At 42.9% G+C, this 17257-nt stretch overlaps 1 protein-coding gene across 2 annotated transcripts; it reads left to right on the plus strand.

The window, feature by feature from the left end:
* Window positions 1-540: 540 nt before the first annotated feature.
* hspa9 (heat shock protein 9) lies at window positions 541-14023 on the plus strand. Of its 2 annotated transcripts, none has more exons than XM_079557271.1 (16): window positions 541-803; window positions 2548-2606; window positions 4318-4405; window positions 4493-4674; window positions 4993-5117; window positions 5193-5266; window positions 7024-7130; window positions 7218-7380; window positions 7535-7627; window positions 8596-8805; window positions 9845-10072; window positions 11432-11654; window positions 11733-11827; window positions 11947-12039; window positions 12126-12266; window positions 13300-14023. In XM_079557271.1, the coding sequence occupies exons 1-16, from the start codon at window positions 723-725 to the stop codon at window positions 13384-13386; spliced, it is 2049 nt and encodes a 682-aa protein (XP_079413397.1). In that variant the 5' UTR covers window positions 541-722; the 3' UTR covers window positions 13387-14023. The 2 variants fall into 2 exon arrangements, with proteins under 2 accessions (XP_079413397.1, XP_079413396.1); XM_079557270.1 differs by having other exon boundaries at window positions 542-803; window positions 13288-14022.
* Window positions 14024-17257: the final 3234 nt, after the last annotated feature.

Raw genomic sequence — 17257 nt, forward strand, 5'->3', positions numbered from 1 at the left:
CAGTGTGCCCAACTTTTTTCCTTTCAAATAGACTAGTATTGAATTATGTGTATGAAAGATGCAAAGCATAATATATGTGTAATGATTTAATAATTGTGAGTACATTTTCTAGATGTAGATTTCATTTGAAGTTTATAAACATTACTGATATTCCCCTATTTGATAACAAAGATATGAAATGCGTTTCTGAACAAATAGTTTGTTTAAATTATTTAATTTGGTGGAGAAAAAAAAAATCTTTCTTTCCTGTTACATCATGACCTTCACATGCCCATCGCGTGCATGTGCCTTTTGCTCTCGCGCGTCCAGAATTACACAAATTTTATCTCCAATTTTACCAATACTCCTGCACCAAGTAAGTATTTTCCTACTTATCAAAATACCCACAATACAATTACACTTTTATCACAAATATTACGATTAAAATATTGCTAATGTGAATTACTGAACTCAGGCACGCCGTGGCCAGCACTGCCCGGGGTCCTTCAGCGGTGCATGGTGCAACATGTGTTGGATAATTCGAGAAGCGTAGTTCCTTCACATCTGCAGCCTCTGAAAGCGAGCTGTTCACCCCCGACCAAATCTGCACTTCCAGCGACGAAACTCTCTGCTTTGACAGCCCTCTGCCTTACAACCGCTGTCCAGCTTCCCTAACATTTCCTGCAAATCTTCCGATCGTGTTCGTGACTTTTTTTTTGGGCTAATCTCTCTCCCCTGCCAAAATGTTGAGCGCCGCCAGGAACATGTCAAGGACTCTCCCCACGGTCACCTCCGCCAGAAGCGTGTCCTCGCTCATCAAGAAGGTTAGCTTTCTCATTTATCAACCTCTGGCTTGATCTGATCGTTTTGTGAAAGCGAGATCGTCTTTTTTCAACAGTTTACCGGTTAGCTTAGCACGCTACCTGTTAGCCGAGGCCAGTTACATGATTGTGTCGCCATCGCTGAAGCTGGTCGCATCTTGTGACTTACGTGATCACTTCTTAAAGCAGTGGAAATGGAACAAGTTGAGTGTTTCGGTGAACAGGTGGAAATGAAAAAAAAATATATTAAAACGCAAGCTTTACCGATGATGGTTTCCCTAGGTCAAGCAAGCCATTTAATCTGCCGATATTATCCTTTAACTACCCACATGGAAAGAGTGCTATCTCGGTCCGTGGCTGGAGAGAGGCATTGATATAAGCGTTAAACTGGTGTAATAACAAGTGTTAGGGAACATGGCTTGTTAGTTTCAAAGTCTGCGATCACCAGGTACAGTTGAAATAGTTGAAATTCTACTGACTGACTGTCTGACTGTGGTGTTTTATGAGTGAATGACGTCCCGCCGCCTGTGGGACACGGGTTCAGGGAGATTTGGGATGAAGAAGTGGTCCTCAATGACCTTCAGTGGCTGTCCCCGCCCCCCTCGTGCTGCAATGTTGCACATGTGGGACAAGTCACAATGGACAGTTCACTAGATAACACGAGGGAGAATATTTGTGTTGTATAATTTCATTACAGTGGGTTTAAGCCTGTCCTATTCAATGGTGTCAGGCCACTGTTATTTTTACCTCTCAAAACTGTGGCCACCGTCCACTACAGACCCCATATTGCACTCAACTACTGTTTCAAACCGCAATGTAGTCTACTTCTCATCATCTTGAGAATCCACCTGGAGCACTGCAATCTGAGCGAAGTAGTTTTTGTCTCTGGACAAGGTTAAGCTAAGCCTAGTCCACACCGTTGTATTTCTGCCACTTGTATTTAACATGGTAAAAATGGAAGAGCCTAGTATTGGAATATTGCTGTATTACATCATGTTCTTGAAGAGTGAGGTCAGCTGACTACCTGAACACTGAATCCACCGGCTTGATCTATCAATGTTTACTTGTCTTCACCAATGGCCAGTGGATATTCCAAGATGACTGTGGCAGGATTCATCGGGCTCGCATCACTGCAAAAAGTAGTCTTCAAATAAGTAGCATTTTCTTTAAATTAGTTCTTTTGTCCTCGATTTGAGAGTCTTAATTAAAAAAAATCTGTCCATGGGTCAAGATATTTACACAAAGATAGAAGAAATCGCCACACCCAAAACTATTAATTTCTCAATTTAGTTGAAATATAGCCGTTGAAGTTGTTTCATCTTAATTTAAGTGTAAATATCTTGCCCCGTGGACAGATTTCTTGAAATGAGACTCTCAAATCAAAGACAAATTCACCTTTTTCAAGAAAATGTAACTAGTTTCAAGATTACTTTTTGCAGCATGCGATCAAGGTCCAGGGATGATGAGACCTCATTGTCACACATGGACTGGCCTCCAGAGTTAAAGATCTTGTGCTGGAGAAGGCTTTGCTCAGTCGTCGCATTCTCCCATCATCAAAATAAGATTATGGTGAAAATTAATTTAACACTAGCTCTTTTCACATGATAGAAGCAGTTTGAAACGATGCGCTGTAATCAAAGCTAAAGGTTCTCCAATTATTAGAGAGTTATTATTATTATTTATTATTATTATTATTATTATTATATATTTTTTTTTTATTGATTCATGCTAATGTTGTGTGTTTCAGGCGTGTTGGAATGGCTTCCACCCAGATGTTGCCAGAGTCCTTTCCAGAAGAGACTATGCGTGAGTATCGTCATACTTATAAACAATCCAAATTACTTCTGGGACAATTTTCATGGAAGTAAATAATGTAAGATCAGGCATATTAACCAACGCAGCAGCAGCCGTTGTAACAGTTGGTTTAAGGCCGTCTACAGAGGGGGGGTCCCAAACAGTGCTTTAACTCTGAAAAGAGCTATTTTAATAAGATTATTGACTAATATAATCCAAAGATCATAACTAGCAATGGACATTATTTTATAGTAACGTTAATTCATTCACAGAGAGACATACTTTAGGAATAACATTGTTATGGACAGACACAGGCTGATAGAGCTCATATACAGTTGAAGCCAATAGTGCAGAATGCATATCAATCCTGTTTACTTCAGAGATCGTCGTTCCTGTAGTGCACACATCCCTCTATGCCCTTCATGGACCCTCTGCTAAGAATGTTTTTCTAACTTTTGTGGGCTTTTCAGATCAGTGACTGTCCGTGTGACTGCAGATCATTTGCGGCGCTATTTCAACTTATAAACGCGTGCTATCTTGAGGAGTGTAGTGATGTCTGCCCTGGCACACATTGTGCGTCTGTGTCTTGCTCCTCGCACTCGATGTGTCCCGTCATGAAACAGCAGCAGTTTGCCGTGAAAGTTTAGGATTGTTTGTTCCGCACAGATGCGGAGAAATGCGCATACATGGCCCAACATGGAGGACTCTCAGAGCAGGGATGAACAGGGAAGGTGGCGTTGACAGGGGAGACGCTGAGCTGACTCCTCCAGCGCCATGAGGATCTTTAATAAGCCTCTATCATTATCTGCTTTTCTCAGGGTTTTGTTTAGTGCTCAGACAACACGGGAGCCGTGCACTCTATCCAACCTCTGTCCTTCATCATTAAGTTTGACAGGGAACCCAAAATGTTCCCATTTAAATGACGCGGGGTGTTCACGCTCCTCCGTTCCTCCGCTCACCCTGACCACGCAGTGTCTGGACTGAACGTGAACAACTTTTTTTTTTTTTGCATGAAGAAACAGGCAGATCACATGTGTGCCGCCCCGAAGATATTGATCCAAACGGATCGCAGGTCAATGATGATCCGTTGCATCACTATTCGTTAGTGATACGAGCGCAAACTCTCAGGTTTGTTTATGAGCTTTGCCTTATTGAGGAAAGCTATTTCATACCATGCGGCGCACACTTCGACGGGCAACAACGAGATTTTGCTCCGACCATTAAACAGCACTTTCCTTTTTCCTTTAATCCATTCGCTCTCAAATAGCCTCCTCTGTCTAAACTTTGCACTAAACGCATCAAAAATTTTCCTCAGTCTCCATGTTGGTCTCGCTAACGTTGCCATGACAACGGGGCTGTACTTCCGGTTCACGTCTGTGTGATGTCACTTTATCTCTTTTATACTTTTTAAATGGATTAAAAAAAATCTATCTGTTGAAGTAAGATACAATCAAATAACTTTTTGACTAAATATTACAAGCAAATTTAAAGAATTATGTACAGAGAGAGATTCACTCAAACACAAAAGAAAAGACAAGGTTATCTGGAAGGAAATTTATTTCTCACTCCAAACAAGTGGGACAACTTCGCGACACATCCCAACATAACATCCGCCCTTCACAATAAGGGAGGACTTTTATGTGTGATTATATAAAGTATCACCACAAGATGTCATTTAGAATGAATACATGAATGAATAAACTGTGTGGTTGTGTGTGTGCAGGTCGGAGGCCATCAGAGGGGCCGTCATCGGCATCGACCTGGGCACCACCAACTCCTGTGTGGCCGTCATGGACGGCAAACAGGCCAAGGTCAGCAGACGAGAGACGCCAGTGTGGGCAGGCGTATTGACACACGTTTCAGCGCTCATGTTTCTGTTCCCCTGTGTGTGACGGCAGGTGCTGGAGAACGCAGAGGGCGCCCGCACCACCCCCTCCGTGGTGGCCTTCACAGCTGAAGGCGAGCGCCTGGTGGGGATGCCCGCTAAACGCCAGGCCGTCACCAACCCCCAGAACACGCTGTACGCCACCAAGAGGCTGATCGGGCGGCGCTATGACGACGCCGAGGTGCAGAAGGACCTGTGAGTGGAGCAGAGCAAGATTTAATACATGGATTTAAAAGAAAGAGTTCTGTCAATGTGCACCCAGATGTTTTAGGAGGCCACTTATCGAGTATCTAAGACTTCACACTTCACGTCATTAAAAGGGTTCACACTTTTTTAAATTTGTAGAGTGGAAAAAAGCTTGCAAAATGTCAGCGCACAATAACAATAGCACATGTATCAGACGCAGCTACAGTGATTTAAGAGAGCCTTAAAAAGGTGTCATTTGATTCAGGATCCGTCTGAATGTTGATCTGAAATTGTATTAATGGTCTTCATTCCTGATGTGACAAACAGGAACAATGTGCCGTACAAAATCGTGCGTGCGTCAAACGGAGACGCCTGGGTGGAAGCTCACGGGAAGATGTACTCCCCCAGTCAGGCCGGAGCCTTCGTGCTCATGAAGATGAAGGAGACGGCAGGTGTGAAGAAGCTTCCTATCTGCTTATGCACTTATTTCACATGACTTTATTTAAACGTGCACCATCTGCCCACAGAGAGTTACCTGGGAACCAACGTGAAGAACGCCGTGGTCACTGTGCCCGCCTACTTCAACGACTCCCAGAGACAGGTACGAGTTTAAGTGGTGTTTCGTTTTGAGTCATCATTGAAATCAGGATTATTCAAACAATTATTTATTGGCACAGGTGTGGCCTAGTGGGTCATCACCTACAGCTGTGTGTGCAAGACCAGTGCTCAGACTCAAAGTCCAAACTGATGACGACCGTTGGGCGACTGTTGAAACGTCTTAATTGATACAACATCGAATCAAAACTAAAAGTCCAGTTGAAATGATACGAGTTTACCTTCCATACTGAGATATGTTCTTACCTGAGCTTAGACGAGTTGATGTGTACCTGTCGTCTGGTATTTACGCGTGCCACCAATAGAGCACAGACGGTGTTAGCATTTAGCTTCTCCTCTATGGGGCCAAGCGGGGGTGAAGTTAGAAGCTACCAAGCTTCTCCACGATTCCACTATTTAAATATAGTTATGTGAGTTAGGGCTGCTCGATTATTGAAAAAATAATAATCACGATTATTTTGGTCATAATTGAAATCCCGATTATTCAAACGATTATTTGTTGCCTTTAAAAAAAAAAGTCTACCTTTATTTTATTTTATTTATTAATCAAACAACTATGCTGAATATTTTATGGTTTTTGAACAGTCATAAAAGTACAAATGATTTCAAGTATGCCTCAATTAAGGACAGGTCCCTGTTTCACACCTGCCCCCTGCTGGCCAGCCCTCACACCTGCACAAGTAAACTGAGCAGTGCGGCCTGATGACATCATCACACAGCGCCGTTAGTTTTTGAGTCATGGCACATGAAATGCGAAGGGAAAATAATCCCAGCGGCATGAAATAATGTAAGTCTGCTTTGAAAAAAAAAAATAAAGTGAAAAAATAAATAATTTCGATTATGCTAATTTAATAATCGTTTTGGGGTAATACTCGAAATCGTAATCGAATTTCGATTAATTGCACAGCCCTAATGTCAGTAGTTTCACCATCCAAACAGTTAAACAAAATTAAACATGTCCATTTTCTAAGCGGATAAAAAGGGAACTGTATTGCAAGGCGTAGTAATATCTTCGTCCACACAGTCAAGTTGAAGTGCTTCCAAGATATTCCTACGCCTTGCAATATAGTTCCCCGTTTTATCAGCTTAGAAAATCGACATTTAACTTTGTGTGACTATACTTGGATCGTGTAACTACTCACGTGACCATATTACAATAGGGGAGACATGGAAGAGCTTGGCCGCTTCTAACTTCATCCACGTCTGGCTCTATAGAGGAGGGGAGGAGAGGCTGAATACTATCTATTATTAAATCTATTTACGTGACTGAAGGCAGTTGTAAAGACTAGACCGCTACGCATCAACGCGTCTAAGCTCAGATAAGAACATATCTCTGTATGCAAAAACAGTGGCCTATTCCTTTGAGCTGCGTTTGTGAGATCTGCTCCTGAAGAGTTTTAGACTTTTCTGCAACAGCCAACGCCTGGACAAAGGATATGAGCAACTTCTTTTTTCTTGATTATGCCATTTTTGTCATCGTTTAGTGTAATAATCCAAATAGTAATTGCATTTCGATTAAATGCACAGCTCTAGGCCTGACCAAAATGGCGTACTAAACTGGCATGGGTCTGACAACTGTCACGATCAGGAGTCACATTAGATTCGAGAGAGTCTGCATTTAGTCCAGTGAGTACAATGTGAGATCTTACATTGAACGGACACAGGATGTTGTCGCAAAAATCATCTTCAATCCTGCAGTGTTGCTTTTAAAAAAACAAATGAAAAAGTAATGTGTGATTTCAGGCGACCAAAGACGCGGGTCAGATCGCAGGCCTGAACGTCCTCCGCGTCATCAACGAGCCGACGGCCGCCGCCCTGGCCTACGGGCTGGACAAGACCCAGGACAAGATGTGAGTGCTCAGGAACCGACACAAAGAACCCAGTCCGAATCTGTGCCGCGGCTGTCCTAACCTGAGGGTGTTCTGGGTCTGTTGCAGCATCGCCGTGTACGATCTGGGCGGCGGGACGTTCGACATCTCCGTCCTGGAGATCCAGAAGGGGGTGTTCGAGGTCAAGTCCACCAACGGAGACACTTTCCTGGGAGGAGAGGACTTCGACCAGCACTTGCTCAAGCACATCGTCAAGGAGTTCAAGAGAGAGGTAGGCCACGCACCAAAACCAGACCCTCAAAGATGAATCCATACACTTTGTATTGTATTGTGCTGCCCCTTCTGAGCAACATCTAAACTGTGACCTCGGCCTGAAGACACTTACACACTCAACGGTTTGACTGACATGTGAACCTGTCCTCTAGACCGGAGTGGACCTGATGAAGGACAGCATGGCGCTGCAGAGAGTCCGAGAGGCTGCGGAGAAGGCCAAGTGTGAGCTGTCCTCCGCCCTGCAGGTGAGGCCCGTTCTCTCTCGAGATTAACCCGTGTCTGTTGAAGTTCTGTGGTTGGGGAATTGACCTTGTATTTTGTGATGGAATTGTGGTGTAATATTATATAAACCATTTTAGTTTTGGATCCAGGAGATATTTGATACGTTGATTGGCCACTCCACCTGTTTGCCTGGAGAGGGAGAGATGTGACGGGCTTATTGATGGTTACTAGACTAAATTTAATACTACAAAACTGATCTTGTTGCGTTTTCATCCTCATTTTCTGTTTCTATTGCTGTTTTGATTAGATTTGTATAATGCCAAACTGGATAAAATGTGCTCAGTTCTGTTCTGTTTTGGTGATCTGTAATGAAGACAACTTAATATTGAGCTACTATGGCTAGCAAAACTCAGCTAGCTTAGCTCCAGCTGTTTCCTGGCACTTGCTTATAGGAAAAAAAGATGCATCGCTTGTTTGTAAATATTTAGAGAGCAAATCCATTGCATTATGAGTTGTTGTTAGTGCAGCCAGCTTACATTGATTTTAAAAACGTAGTGAGAAGTAGGAAGTAGTTCTTGCTCTGCATTAACTTGGCCCAACAGCGCCTTCTGCCATAACGGACTAGAGCAGTTCATCCTATTGTTCTGTTGCACGGGTTTAGGTAAGAAATATATAGTGTCAGTATAAAAAAGTATTGTTCAGGTATCGTAGTAAATTTAACAGTATCCAGCCTTAACCCAATTGAAATCCTGTAAAAATCCAGCTATTGCGCAGTGTTTGTGAAAGAAATACTGGAGCGACACACCTCTGTTCAGTCTCAGACTCTGTTCTGGAGCTCCTGCAGCTGGACGACTGCAGGGCTGGTCCAGTGAGAGTGCCCCCTCCTGGACACGGCAGGACGGGGCTAGTACAGGACCACACATTTAACCACGCACACATTGTTCACACTTTCTTTCTCTGTATTGAGTCGTGTTGTGGCGCTCTCCCGCAGACGGACATTAACCTGCCGTACCTGACCATGGACGCGTCCGGGCCGAAGCATCTGAACATTAAGCTGACCCGGTCCCAGTTCGAGGGCATCGTGGCCGACCTGATCCGCCGCACCGTGGCGCCCTGTCAGAAGGCCATGCAGGACGCTGAGGTGTCCAAGGGAGACATCGGGGAGGTGCTGCTGGTGGGAGGCATGAGCCGCATGCCCAAGGTACGCCACACTGCCATCTGCTGTTGGTTTGAATGTATTACAATCTGTACAATGAGCTGATTGTCTTTTCACTAAGATTGCTTGAATATCAATGGCTTTGTCATTTCCGGTGGACGACAAGATAAGATAAGATGATACTTTATTGATCTCACAGATGACAGTTCTTAAACAATTCTCTGATTAATGATGATATGGAATATGAGGCAAAGCAAGTTTCTTTGAAGAGCACAATTCATACACAAGGCAATTGAATCACCTATTAAAGGGATATTTCAAGATTTTTGACATAGGGCCTAATTTCCTAGTTATCCAGAGTGTTGCTGATACCTTTCGTGGCGCTAGGCTAATGCAAGGCTTGCGCATTTCTACGATATCAGCTTGCATTAAAAACAGTCTGACTCACTTATAACGCCGCAAACCATATAAATGTCTGTGTCCATAGAATAATTTTAACCATATTGCATTTAAAATAGCATCAGCTTCGTGGTTGTATAAGCTACGCGGCGGCGGATTGATCTGCTAGAAAATAGTCCCTCAAAATGCGATCATTCATGTGATGCAAGGTCAGTTATATTCCAAAAATTATTCCATCGACACAGACATTTATATGGTTAGTCTGGCGTAAGTGATTTTCCTCAGGTGCACTGTGGAGTGTGTCAGATTGTTTTTAATGTAGGCTAGCTGATACCATAGAAATGCACTAGCCTAGCGCCACGAAACTCTTCAAATGTAAGAACTGCATGAATTACCAAAAAAAATATCTCCAGAAATCAACACTCTGGATAACTAGGAAATGAGGCCCTATGTCAAAAATCCTGAAATATCCCTTTAAGAAGCAGTCAATCCATAAAAACAATTATGAATTATAGTAAAAGCAAGAGTGCAGATAAATCCACCGGTAAAAACTGTTTTCAGCCTGGCTGTTCTCACATCCTCATGAGATCTTGGCTTTAGCTTCACCATGTTTAGTCCTGACTCTGGGAACCCCCAACTTCTCAGCACCCGAGATGGTTATCATGTGCTCTGCTCCCGTCCTCAGGTGCAGCAGACGGTGCAGGACCTGTTCGGCCGCGCCCCCAGTAAGTCGGTGAACCCGGACGAGGCGGTGGCGATCGGGGCGGCCATCCAGGGCGGGGTGCTGGCCGGGGACGTGACGGACGTGCTGCTGCTGGACGTCACCCCCCTGTCCCTGGGCATCGAGACTCTGGGAGGGGTCTTCACTAAGCTCATCAACCGCAACACCACCATCCCCACCAAGAAGAGCCAGGTAACTGTGCACACGTCACATACATGTGGCAACCAATGGGAAAAGAACAGGCATCATTTCAGACTCTAAAAACAAAAGCGGTCACAATGTTCAGTGTTTTCTGTCGGTGCGTATAAACTAAGGTCCAGTTATTTTCTGACAAAGGTATTCAAAAGTAGTGACTATATTCAGACACATTTGCGTGATGTTGGTCAGTTGAAATATGTCTGCAGCAGCTTTGTGAATCCTGTCACTTCCAAATAATGATCAATTTCAACATTTTAAACATCTCCACTTTTGGACGCCTTTATGAGACAGTCATTTTTTGAATTTTTTTATTCAAGTCAGTGTTAATTTCATCGACTAAAATATTTAGTCTTAATTTTAGTCAAAGTGATATTTTTGACGACTAAAATTGGACTAAAACTAAATTAAAACTCATGACACTAAATGTGTCACTAAAATGTCCAGATATTTTAGTCGACTAAAATAAGACTAAATAAAAATGAAAAGGAGAGACTAAAATCATCCAAACTTCTATTGACCGTCTGAAAGAGCCTCAGATCATGTAAATTCTCTGCCAAAGGATCAGCTCTGAGCTTTGTTCATGTGGAGCAGCTCCATGAAGCAGAGGAACCAGATTAAATATGATTATAATGAATATTATCAATGCAAAGTCGACTAAATTAGTCTAATTTTAGTCGACTAAAATTACTTGCAGTTTTAGTCGACTAAAACTAGACTAAAATTGAAGATATTTTTTTGACTAAAACTAGACTAAAATCGAATTACATTTTCGTCAAAAGACTAAGACTGAAACTAAATTAAAATGTGTTGTCAAAATTAACACTGATTCAAGTCAATAAATCTTTTGAGCCACAAAGCTATTTTAATGAATGTTGTGATGTGAAGTATCACTTTATCACAACACCCAGAAAGCCCCTCAAAATATTGAGCGATTACTTTTTGCAAACAGCATATCACGTTTTTTTAATCCTTCTGATTTACATTTGTTTCATGTGTATTGTTCTTTACAAATATGTAAGCTATCCCTGACTTAAGTTACATTCAAATAAACAAGAAACCACAGATTTCTTTCCACTAAGAAAAAATGGAACCACAAATGTATCTTCCTTTTAATGATAGGGATTAGAAAAGTAACATATTTGTTTGACAGTGGAGCACAGCAGCCTCATTAATATGTTTGAGCATCAAAAGCATCACTGTTGGAATAAAAAGTATGGGTTTCTTATTGTACTGCAAAATATTGCGATATATTGTCACACGTGCACGGCTAACTGACCGTAGCTCAATCACTGATTCGCCTCTGTTCCCGAATGATTTCAAAAACATTCAAAGAGTCCCCTCTGTTTGCTGCAGGTGTTCTCCACGGCGGCGGACGGGCAGACGCAGGTGGAGATCAAGGTGTGCCAGGGCGAGAGGGAGATGGCGGCCGACAACAAGGTCCTGGGACAGTTCACCCTGGTGGGCGTCCCCCCGGCGCCCCGAGGAGTGCCCCAGATCGAGGTCACCTTCGACATCGATGCCAACGGCATCGTGCACGTGTCGGCCAAAGACAAGGGCACGGGCCGCGAGCAGCAGAGTGAGTGTTTTTACCCGACATTTCGATAAGTTTAGTCGATCCAAAAGAGCTTCTAACGAGGTCTTCTTGCGCTCGCAGTCGTGATCCAGTCTTCAGGAGGTCTGAGCAAAGACGACATCGAGAACATGATCAAGAACGCCGAGAGGTACGCGGAGGAGGACCGCAGGAGAAAGGTGACTGACTTTAATCCTTTTTTCACTTCATTACTCGATCAGATTCTTGGTCAGCATGTAAACGTAGGCAGTGAGCGTAAATAACTGGAGCCCTAACATGAAGCTCCATGTTTGTGCAGGACCGAGTGGAGGCGGTGAACATGGCCGAGGGCATCATCCACGACACGGAGTCCAAGATGGAGGAGTTCAAAGACCAGCTGCCCGCAGATGAGGTTCACCTCTGACCTTGCCTTCACGTCACAATGGCCTCGTTCAGTTGTACAGTTGACTAGAGTGCCTTTCCCTCTGTGCTTCACAGTGCGCCAAGCTGAAAGAGGAGATCTCCAAAGTGCAGAACCTTCTGGCCAACAAAGACTCTGAGACCGGAGAGAACATCAAACAGGCCGCCACCACCCTGCAGCAGGCGTCGCTCAAGCTCTTCGAGATGGCGTACAAGAAGGTCCGCACACGCCCTCGCACACACTGGCCTACATTTAATTTAGCTTAAAGTAAAAATAACTGGGGTGTAGCAATTTTCTTCTAAATATGTACCTCTATACTCTGTACAAATGATTAATGCACACAAACTCGGTGCCGGTTACAAATGGGTGCAGTTCTGTTGAGATTTCAGCCAAGACTTTCGCTCGAGAGGTGAACATTGTAACTGGGGTAGTGAGTTCTACAACGTCTCACTTTTGTACATAAAGGCAGACTGACCAAATGAGGAATCGTACAGCTGTTATTGAAGGAGCCTCTGGTGACTCTGTTGCTGTTTTGTTTCTGTATATTTGGCTCAGGAGCAGATTGAGACATTTGAAAGTTAGTTTTATACAGCGTAAATCGCTAAAGCTTTCAAAGCTTAGCAGTTTAATACTTCTGAAGGATATTGCAGTGATGGAAGCAGTTTAGCTTAATCTTAATGGTTTGATTGTATAATGATCTAATGTGTTAAGTGGCTGAGGGAGCGGCCAGGGCCTTTGCCGTCATGCAGTGTGAGAATATCATAGAGTCGTGTACAGGAGGGCAGCCTGTTAGTGCCTTATTGGTTTGAAACGATTTAGGTTGCTTCGTATTGTTTCTGAGATTTTAACTGCACATTCACATTTACTGCAATTAATCGTGAATGATCAAATTGTGATTAATCTGATTTAAAAATAAATAAATATCAACAGCACTGCCAAAGTGAAGCTTAAATAAAACAAAACGTGTACAAACATTTTTTGGAGCACTTATTTTACACAATGTTCTAATCGTTTGGGTGAAACTTGAGTCATCACTTGAACTTACATTAGGTTTTTACTGTAATTTGTAGCTTTTATTAAATTGTAACATTTAACTTGTTATTTATACCTGAGGCTAATTGGCTGTACTTGGATACACATCATCATGCGTGTATGTAAAGGTGCTTTTATCCTCCTGAGCTGAAAGAGCGTCTCGGAGGTGGAGGCTTGTGGTGACGCTGTTCCCTGTGTGTCCTGCAGATGGCAGCAGAGCGCGAAGGCAACAGCGGCAGCAGCAGCGGCTCCAGCAGCAGCGGCTCCAGCTCGACAGAAGGAGAGAAGAAGGAGGGCCAGCAGTGACCTTAGCACCTTTTTCTTTGGGTGGGGCTGTTTCCATGACAACAGGACTGTGTGCGTGAGAGGGGGCCGGGAGTCATTCTCATAATAGTAACAATAATATATAAGAGACTGAGAAGATCCATATCCACACGTGCTCCTGCGCTGGACGGTTGAGTTCAGCTGTTTCTGTTCATTTTGACGTTTGTTTGTTTTTTTCGGAAGGTGTAGTAAACCGCTTGTGTCCGCATCATGTCCGCCATGTTTGTTTAGCCGCTCACCCGGCTCTGTCAGACGGTGCGTTCGTCGCAAATGGCAGACTCATCACGCGAACTCTGAAGACTTGTGGACGCGTTGATCCATTTCATCCACAATCGGTCTTGTCTGCGAGCTTGTACAGGCTTAAAATGGAAAATAAAACTTGTGAAATGTGTCTCTACAAAATATAAAATGAAAAAACCTATATAGGCTTACAATATTTGAACTGGTAGTGTGTTTGCAATTGTTTCACATTGAATTTCTCATGTTTAGAGCAAAATGATCTGCCAGTAGATGCTTTTTTTATTAGTCAAATCTTCTAAACCCACTCTGCTCATTCATTTTTCCCATAGACTCTTTTTAAAACATTGAAATGTTGAGTTTTATGGCACAACGGAGGCTAAGCTACACTTTGACCCAATACTTGTGTGTTTCATGGTGACGAGTTATCGTGTCATTCTTAAACTCTTATTAAAAGCTTGGTTATTTTGTCTATGGGGGAAAATGAATGGCATTTTTTTTTACTTCTGGAGCCAGAGAGGCAGATTATTTGGTTTTAAGGCGAGACATGGCAGTTGATAATGTACACTTTTCACAGTTTGCTATTTTTCTCCCTTAACGTCAGTTTTAATGTCGAAGTAAAAAAGCGAAAGGCGACCGAGATGACGCCGTAATCCAAATATGGTCATTTCCTGTGTGGGAGACAGCCGCGGCTAAAGACGGGATAAATATACATGCACGTGCAGACGTTACAAAACCTTAGTCTCGTTTTCTTAAAATGAGTTTTTCATTCCACTCTTCCAACAACATGTCCACTTGAGCTCCCACAGACTCGACTCTACACTTTCTAGAATTGGACAAGATTATGAAGGTTTTTTCAGAGGGATTCTTTTAATATCTAATTCCAGCCTTATTTATTGAGAATTTTATTCAGTTATAAACAGGATGAAAAATCCCTCTGAAAAATGAAACCACAAATTTAAACCTGTCTCTGAAGATATAACAGATTTTATATGAAAACATAAAATTGTCTGTAATTTTATGTTTTCATATAAAAAAATTAGGTCAGTTGTATTGAGTTTTCTCTCATATCAGTGATCTACAGTTTATCTCGAGTTACAATTAAGTTTCTCTTCATCTGCAGTGTCTCGTATTCTATAAGCAAATCAGTGTCCAATCATTAACTATCATCTTTTCGTTTTAAATCCTTTTCTTTTTGCCCTGTATGTGACCTATACCTGTTTTCTGTTGGACTTGTATAAACTGTATATTAGCATTGTGCTGGAGCCGCTGTGGGGGAGTCCGAGCGGCCGACCGGAGCCGGACTGGAGCAGACGAGACCCTGGCTTCTTCGTGAACGGGAGCGGGTGGTTAATTTTCAGTGTGTGATTATATTTGAAATTGTTGCGAGAACTGTCAGTCTTTTTTTTTTCTAATAAAATGTGAAATTGTGAACGTGGTAACTCGGAAATCCTTTACCAACAGATGAGTGGAAATAATACACAAGATGAGTTTGAGTCATTGTGTTGGGAGATGATTGTGGTAAATAGTAAATGGTCTCAACTTATACAGCGCTATTTCCACCTACATTAGGCACTCAAAGCGCTTTACAGCAAGGATCCGCTCACCCATTCATACTCATTCATACACCAGTATGTACGCAGACACTGGGGGCTATGTGGGTGAAGTGTCTTGCCCAAGGACACAACGACAGTGTGCACTTTCAGGAGGTGGGATTCGAACCCCCGACTTTCCGATCATGAGACGACCCGCTCTACCATCTGTGCCACCGTGTTCATTTATAAATATTACTGGTTGGATACAGAGGGTTACTCTTCCTGCTGTAACATGGTTCCCACGACATCTTAAATTTGCTGAAAATGTATATTTAGGTCTTAAAGGAATAGGCGACCGTTTTTACATACTGAGATATGTTCTTACCTCACTTTAGTCGAGTTAATACATCCCCGTCTGCGCAGTAACTCCTAAAGACTTCCCCCCGCTCACTTCCGTCAATAACCTTTAGGAGTTACTGCGCGGACGTTTTGCTCCTCGTATCATTACGCCTCACAATATAGTCCCCCTTTTTATCTGCTTATAAAATCGACATGTTACATTTCTGTGTAAATATACTTCGCATGAAAACACTTCACGTAACTTTATTTAAATAGGGAACTCGTGGAAGAGCTTGGTAGCTTCTATCGTGAGCTTTTTTGGAGCTATGTGACATGTGGGAGAGGCTGCGTATGTGCTCCGTTTGCCTGGCAGAGCGCACGGACAAAGACCAGACGGGGATATATTAACTCGGCTAAAGTGAGGTAAGAGCATATCTCAGTATGTAAAAACGGTGGCCTATTCCTTTAGATTTCAAGTGTGTTTTTAAGACCTGCTCCTTTAACAAGTTATTATTCATTATATATTATAATGGACAATCGGCGTTGTTTCATGGTCCATGTGTCTGTCAATCTGAGCAGTACGGCAGTGATGGGTAGATGATGGAGTGTGTCCCAGGGCCTGTCGTTCCCCTGTCCACTATGGTCCGCTATGGTCCACTATGGTCCACTCTGGTCCGCTCCTGCTTACAACGTCAGGCCCGGGGGCCAAATCCGGCCCTCCAGCACAGAACCTCTGGCCCCAAGATGAATTTGCTCACATACCTGCCAAAGTGGGGGAAGATGTTGCTTTGGTGGTTATTGTGTAAAAACAGTATAATATAAATACAAATGTTGCTGTTTACATTTGTCTTTAACCTCTTAACTCCCACCTGAACTGACCACATTTTCCCTTGTTTGGCTTTACCCAAATCTAAATTGTTGACACTGTTGCTTTGCTGCTTTTAGATTTGTGTAGAACCTCCGAACTGGAGGTAAAGAAAAATCCAGGCAAAACATCCCACATAATGTAAAACATTGGCATTTGCAGAAAATTGTTCTTTACTTTGGGCCTCAGTGGTTCCTTCGGTGATTTGGCGAGGATGAATATTGGTCGTCCACCTCGCGAACTTGCCACCCCGGCCGTAAGAATGATAATTCACGGTTATGACTCAATATACTTCAGCGTTCATGCTCCACTACCTGAACTCGCTCACACATTCCAATGGCGGAGTGGTTTGTTTGGTAATTAAAATGAGAAGCCTGATTGACCCACGCACGCACAGTCGAGATGGGCATTCGGCTTCTACTTGAATAATGGCTAATGTCTCTGTAATTACTGGGCTTATCCTCGTAAAACAAAAACGGGCACAAAGTTCCATGTTTTCTCTCTCATCACAGATTATGAGCTCAGGTGATTATGATGGGACTTCCGGAAATAGTCTGGGCTAGATCTAGGATCCGGGACGTATGGTGGTCATCCTGGTCTGGACACTGACTGACTTCACCTGCAGAACTCCTCATAAAACAGCACTCCAGAACCTTCATACTGACACTAAACCAGGACTGTTCATGCCTCTAGAATCGTTACCTTTCATTTCACAGACTTTATTCAGACTTAAACAGATCTGTGCACAATATCTGGGAGAAACCTTTTTGGATAAAGTTTCATGTCTGAGTTTGTGAGTTTATCCCATGAAAAAATGTGAGCAAAAAGTGTTGGATGAACACCGCTCAAACTGTGTAGCATCTCCAAAGCATGAATG

This window comes from Gobius niger, assembly GCF_951799975.1.
Source record: "Gobius niger genome assembly, chromosome: 5".
Lineage (NCBI taxonomy): Eukaryota > Metazoa > Chordata > Actinopteri > Gobiiformes > Gobiidae > Gobius > Gobius niger.

What these genes read in the sequence shown, in the direction of transcription:
- hspa9 (XM_079557270.1), top strand. Translation starts at nt 723, where the DNA reads ATGTTGAGCGCCGCCAGGAACATGTCAAGGACTCTCCCCACGGTCACC. An exon ending in AGCTGTCCTCCGCCCTGCAG is followed by an intron (nt 7,628 to 8,595) that starts GTGAGGCCCGTT and finishes GCTCTCCCGCAG; the next exon opens with ACGGACATTAACCTGCCGTA. An exon ending in AGGAGGACCGCAGGAGAAAG is followed by an intron (nt 11,828 to 11,946) that starts GTGACTGACTTT and finishes ATGTTTGTGCAG; the next exon opens with GACCGAGTGGAGGCGGTGAA.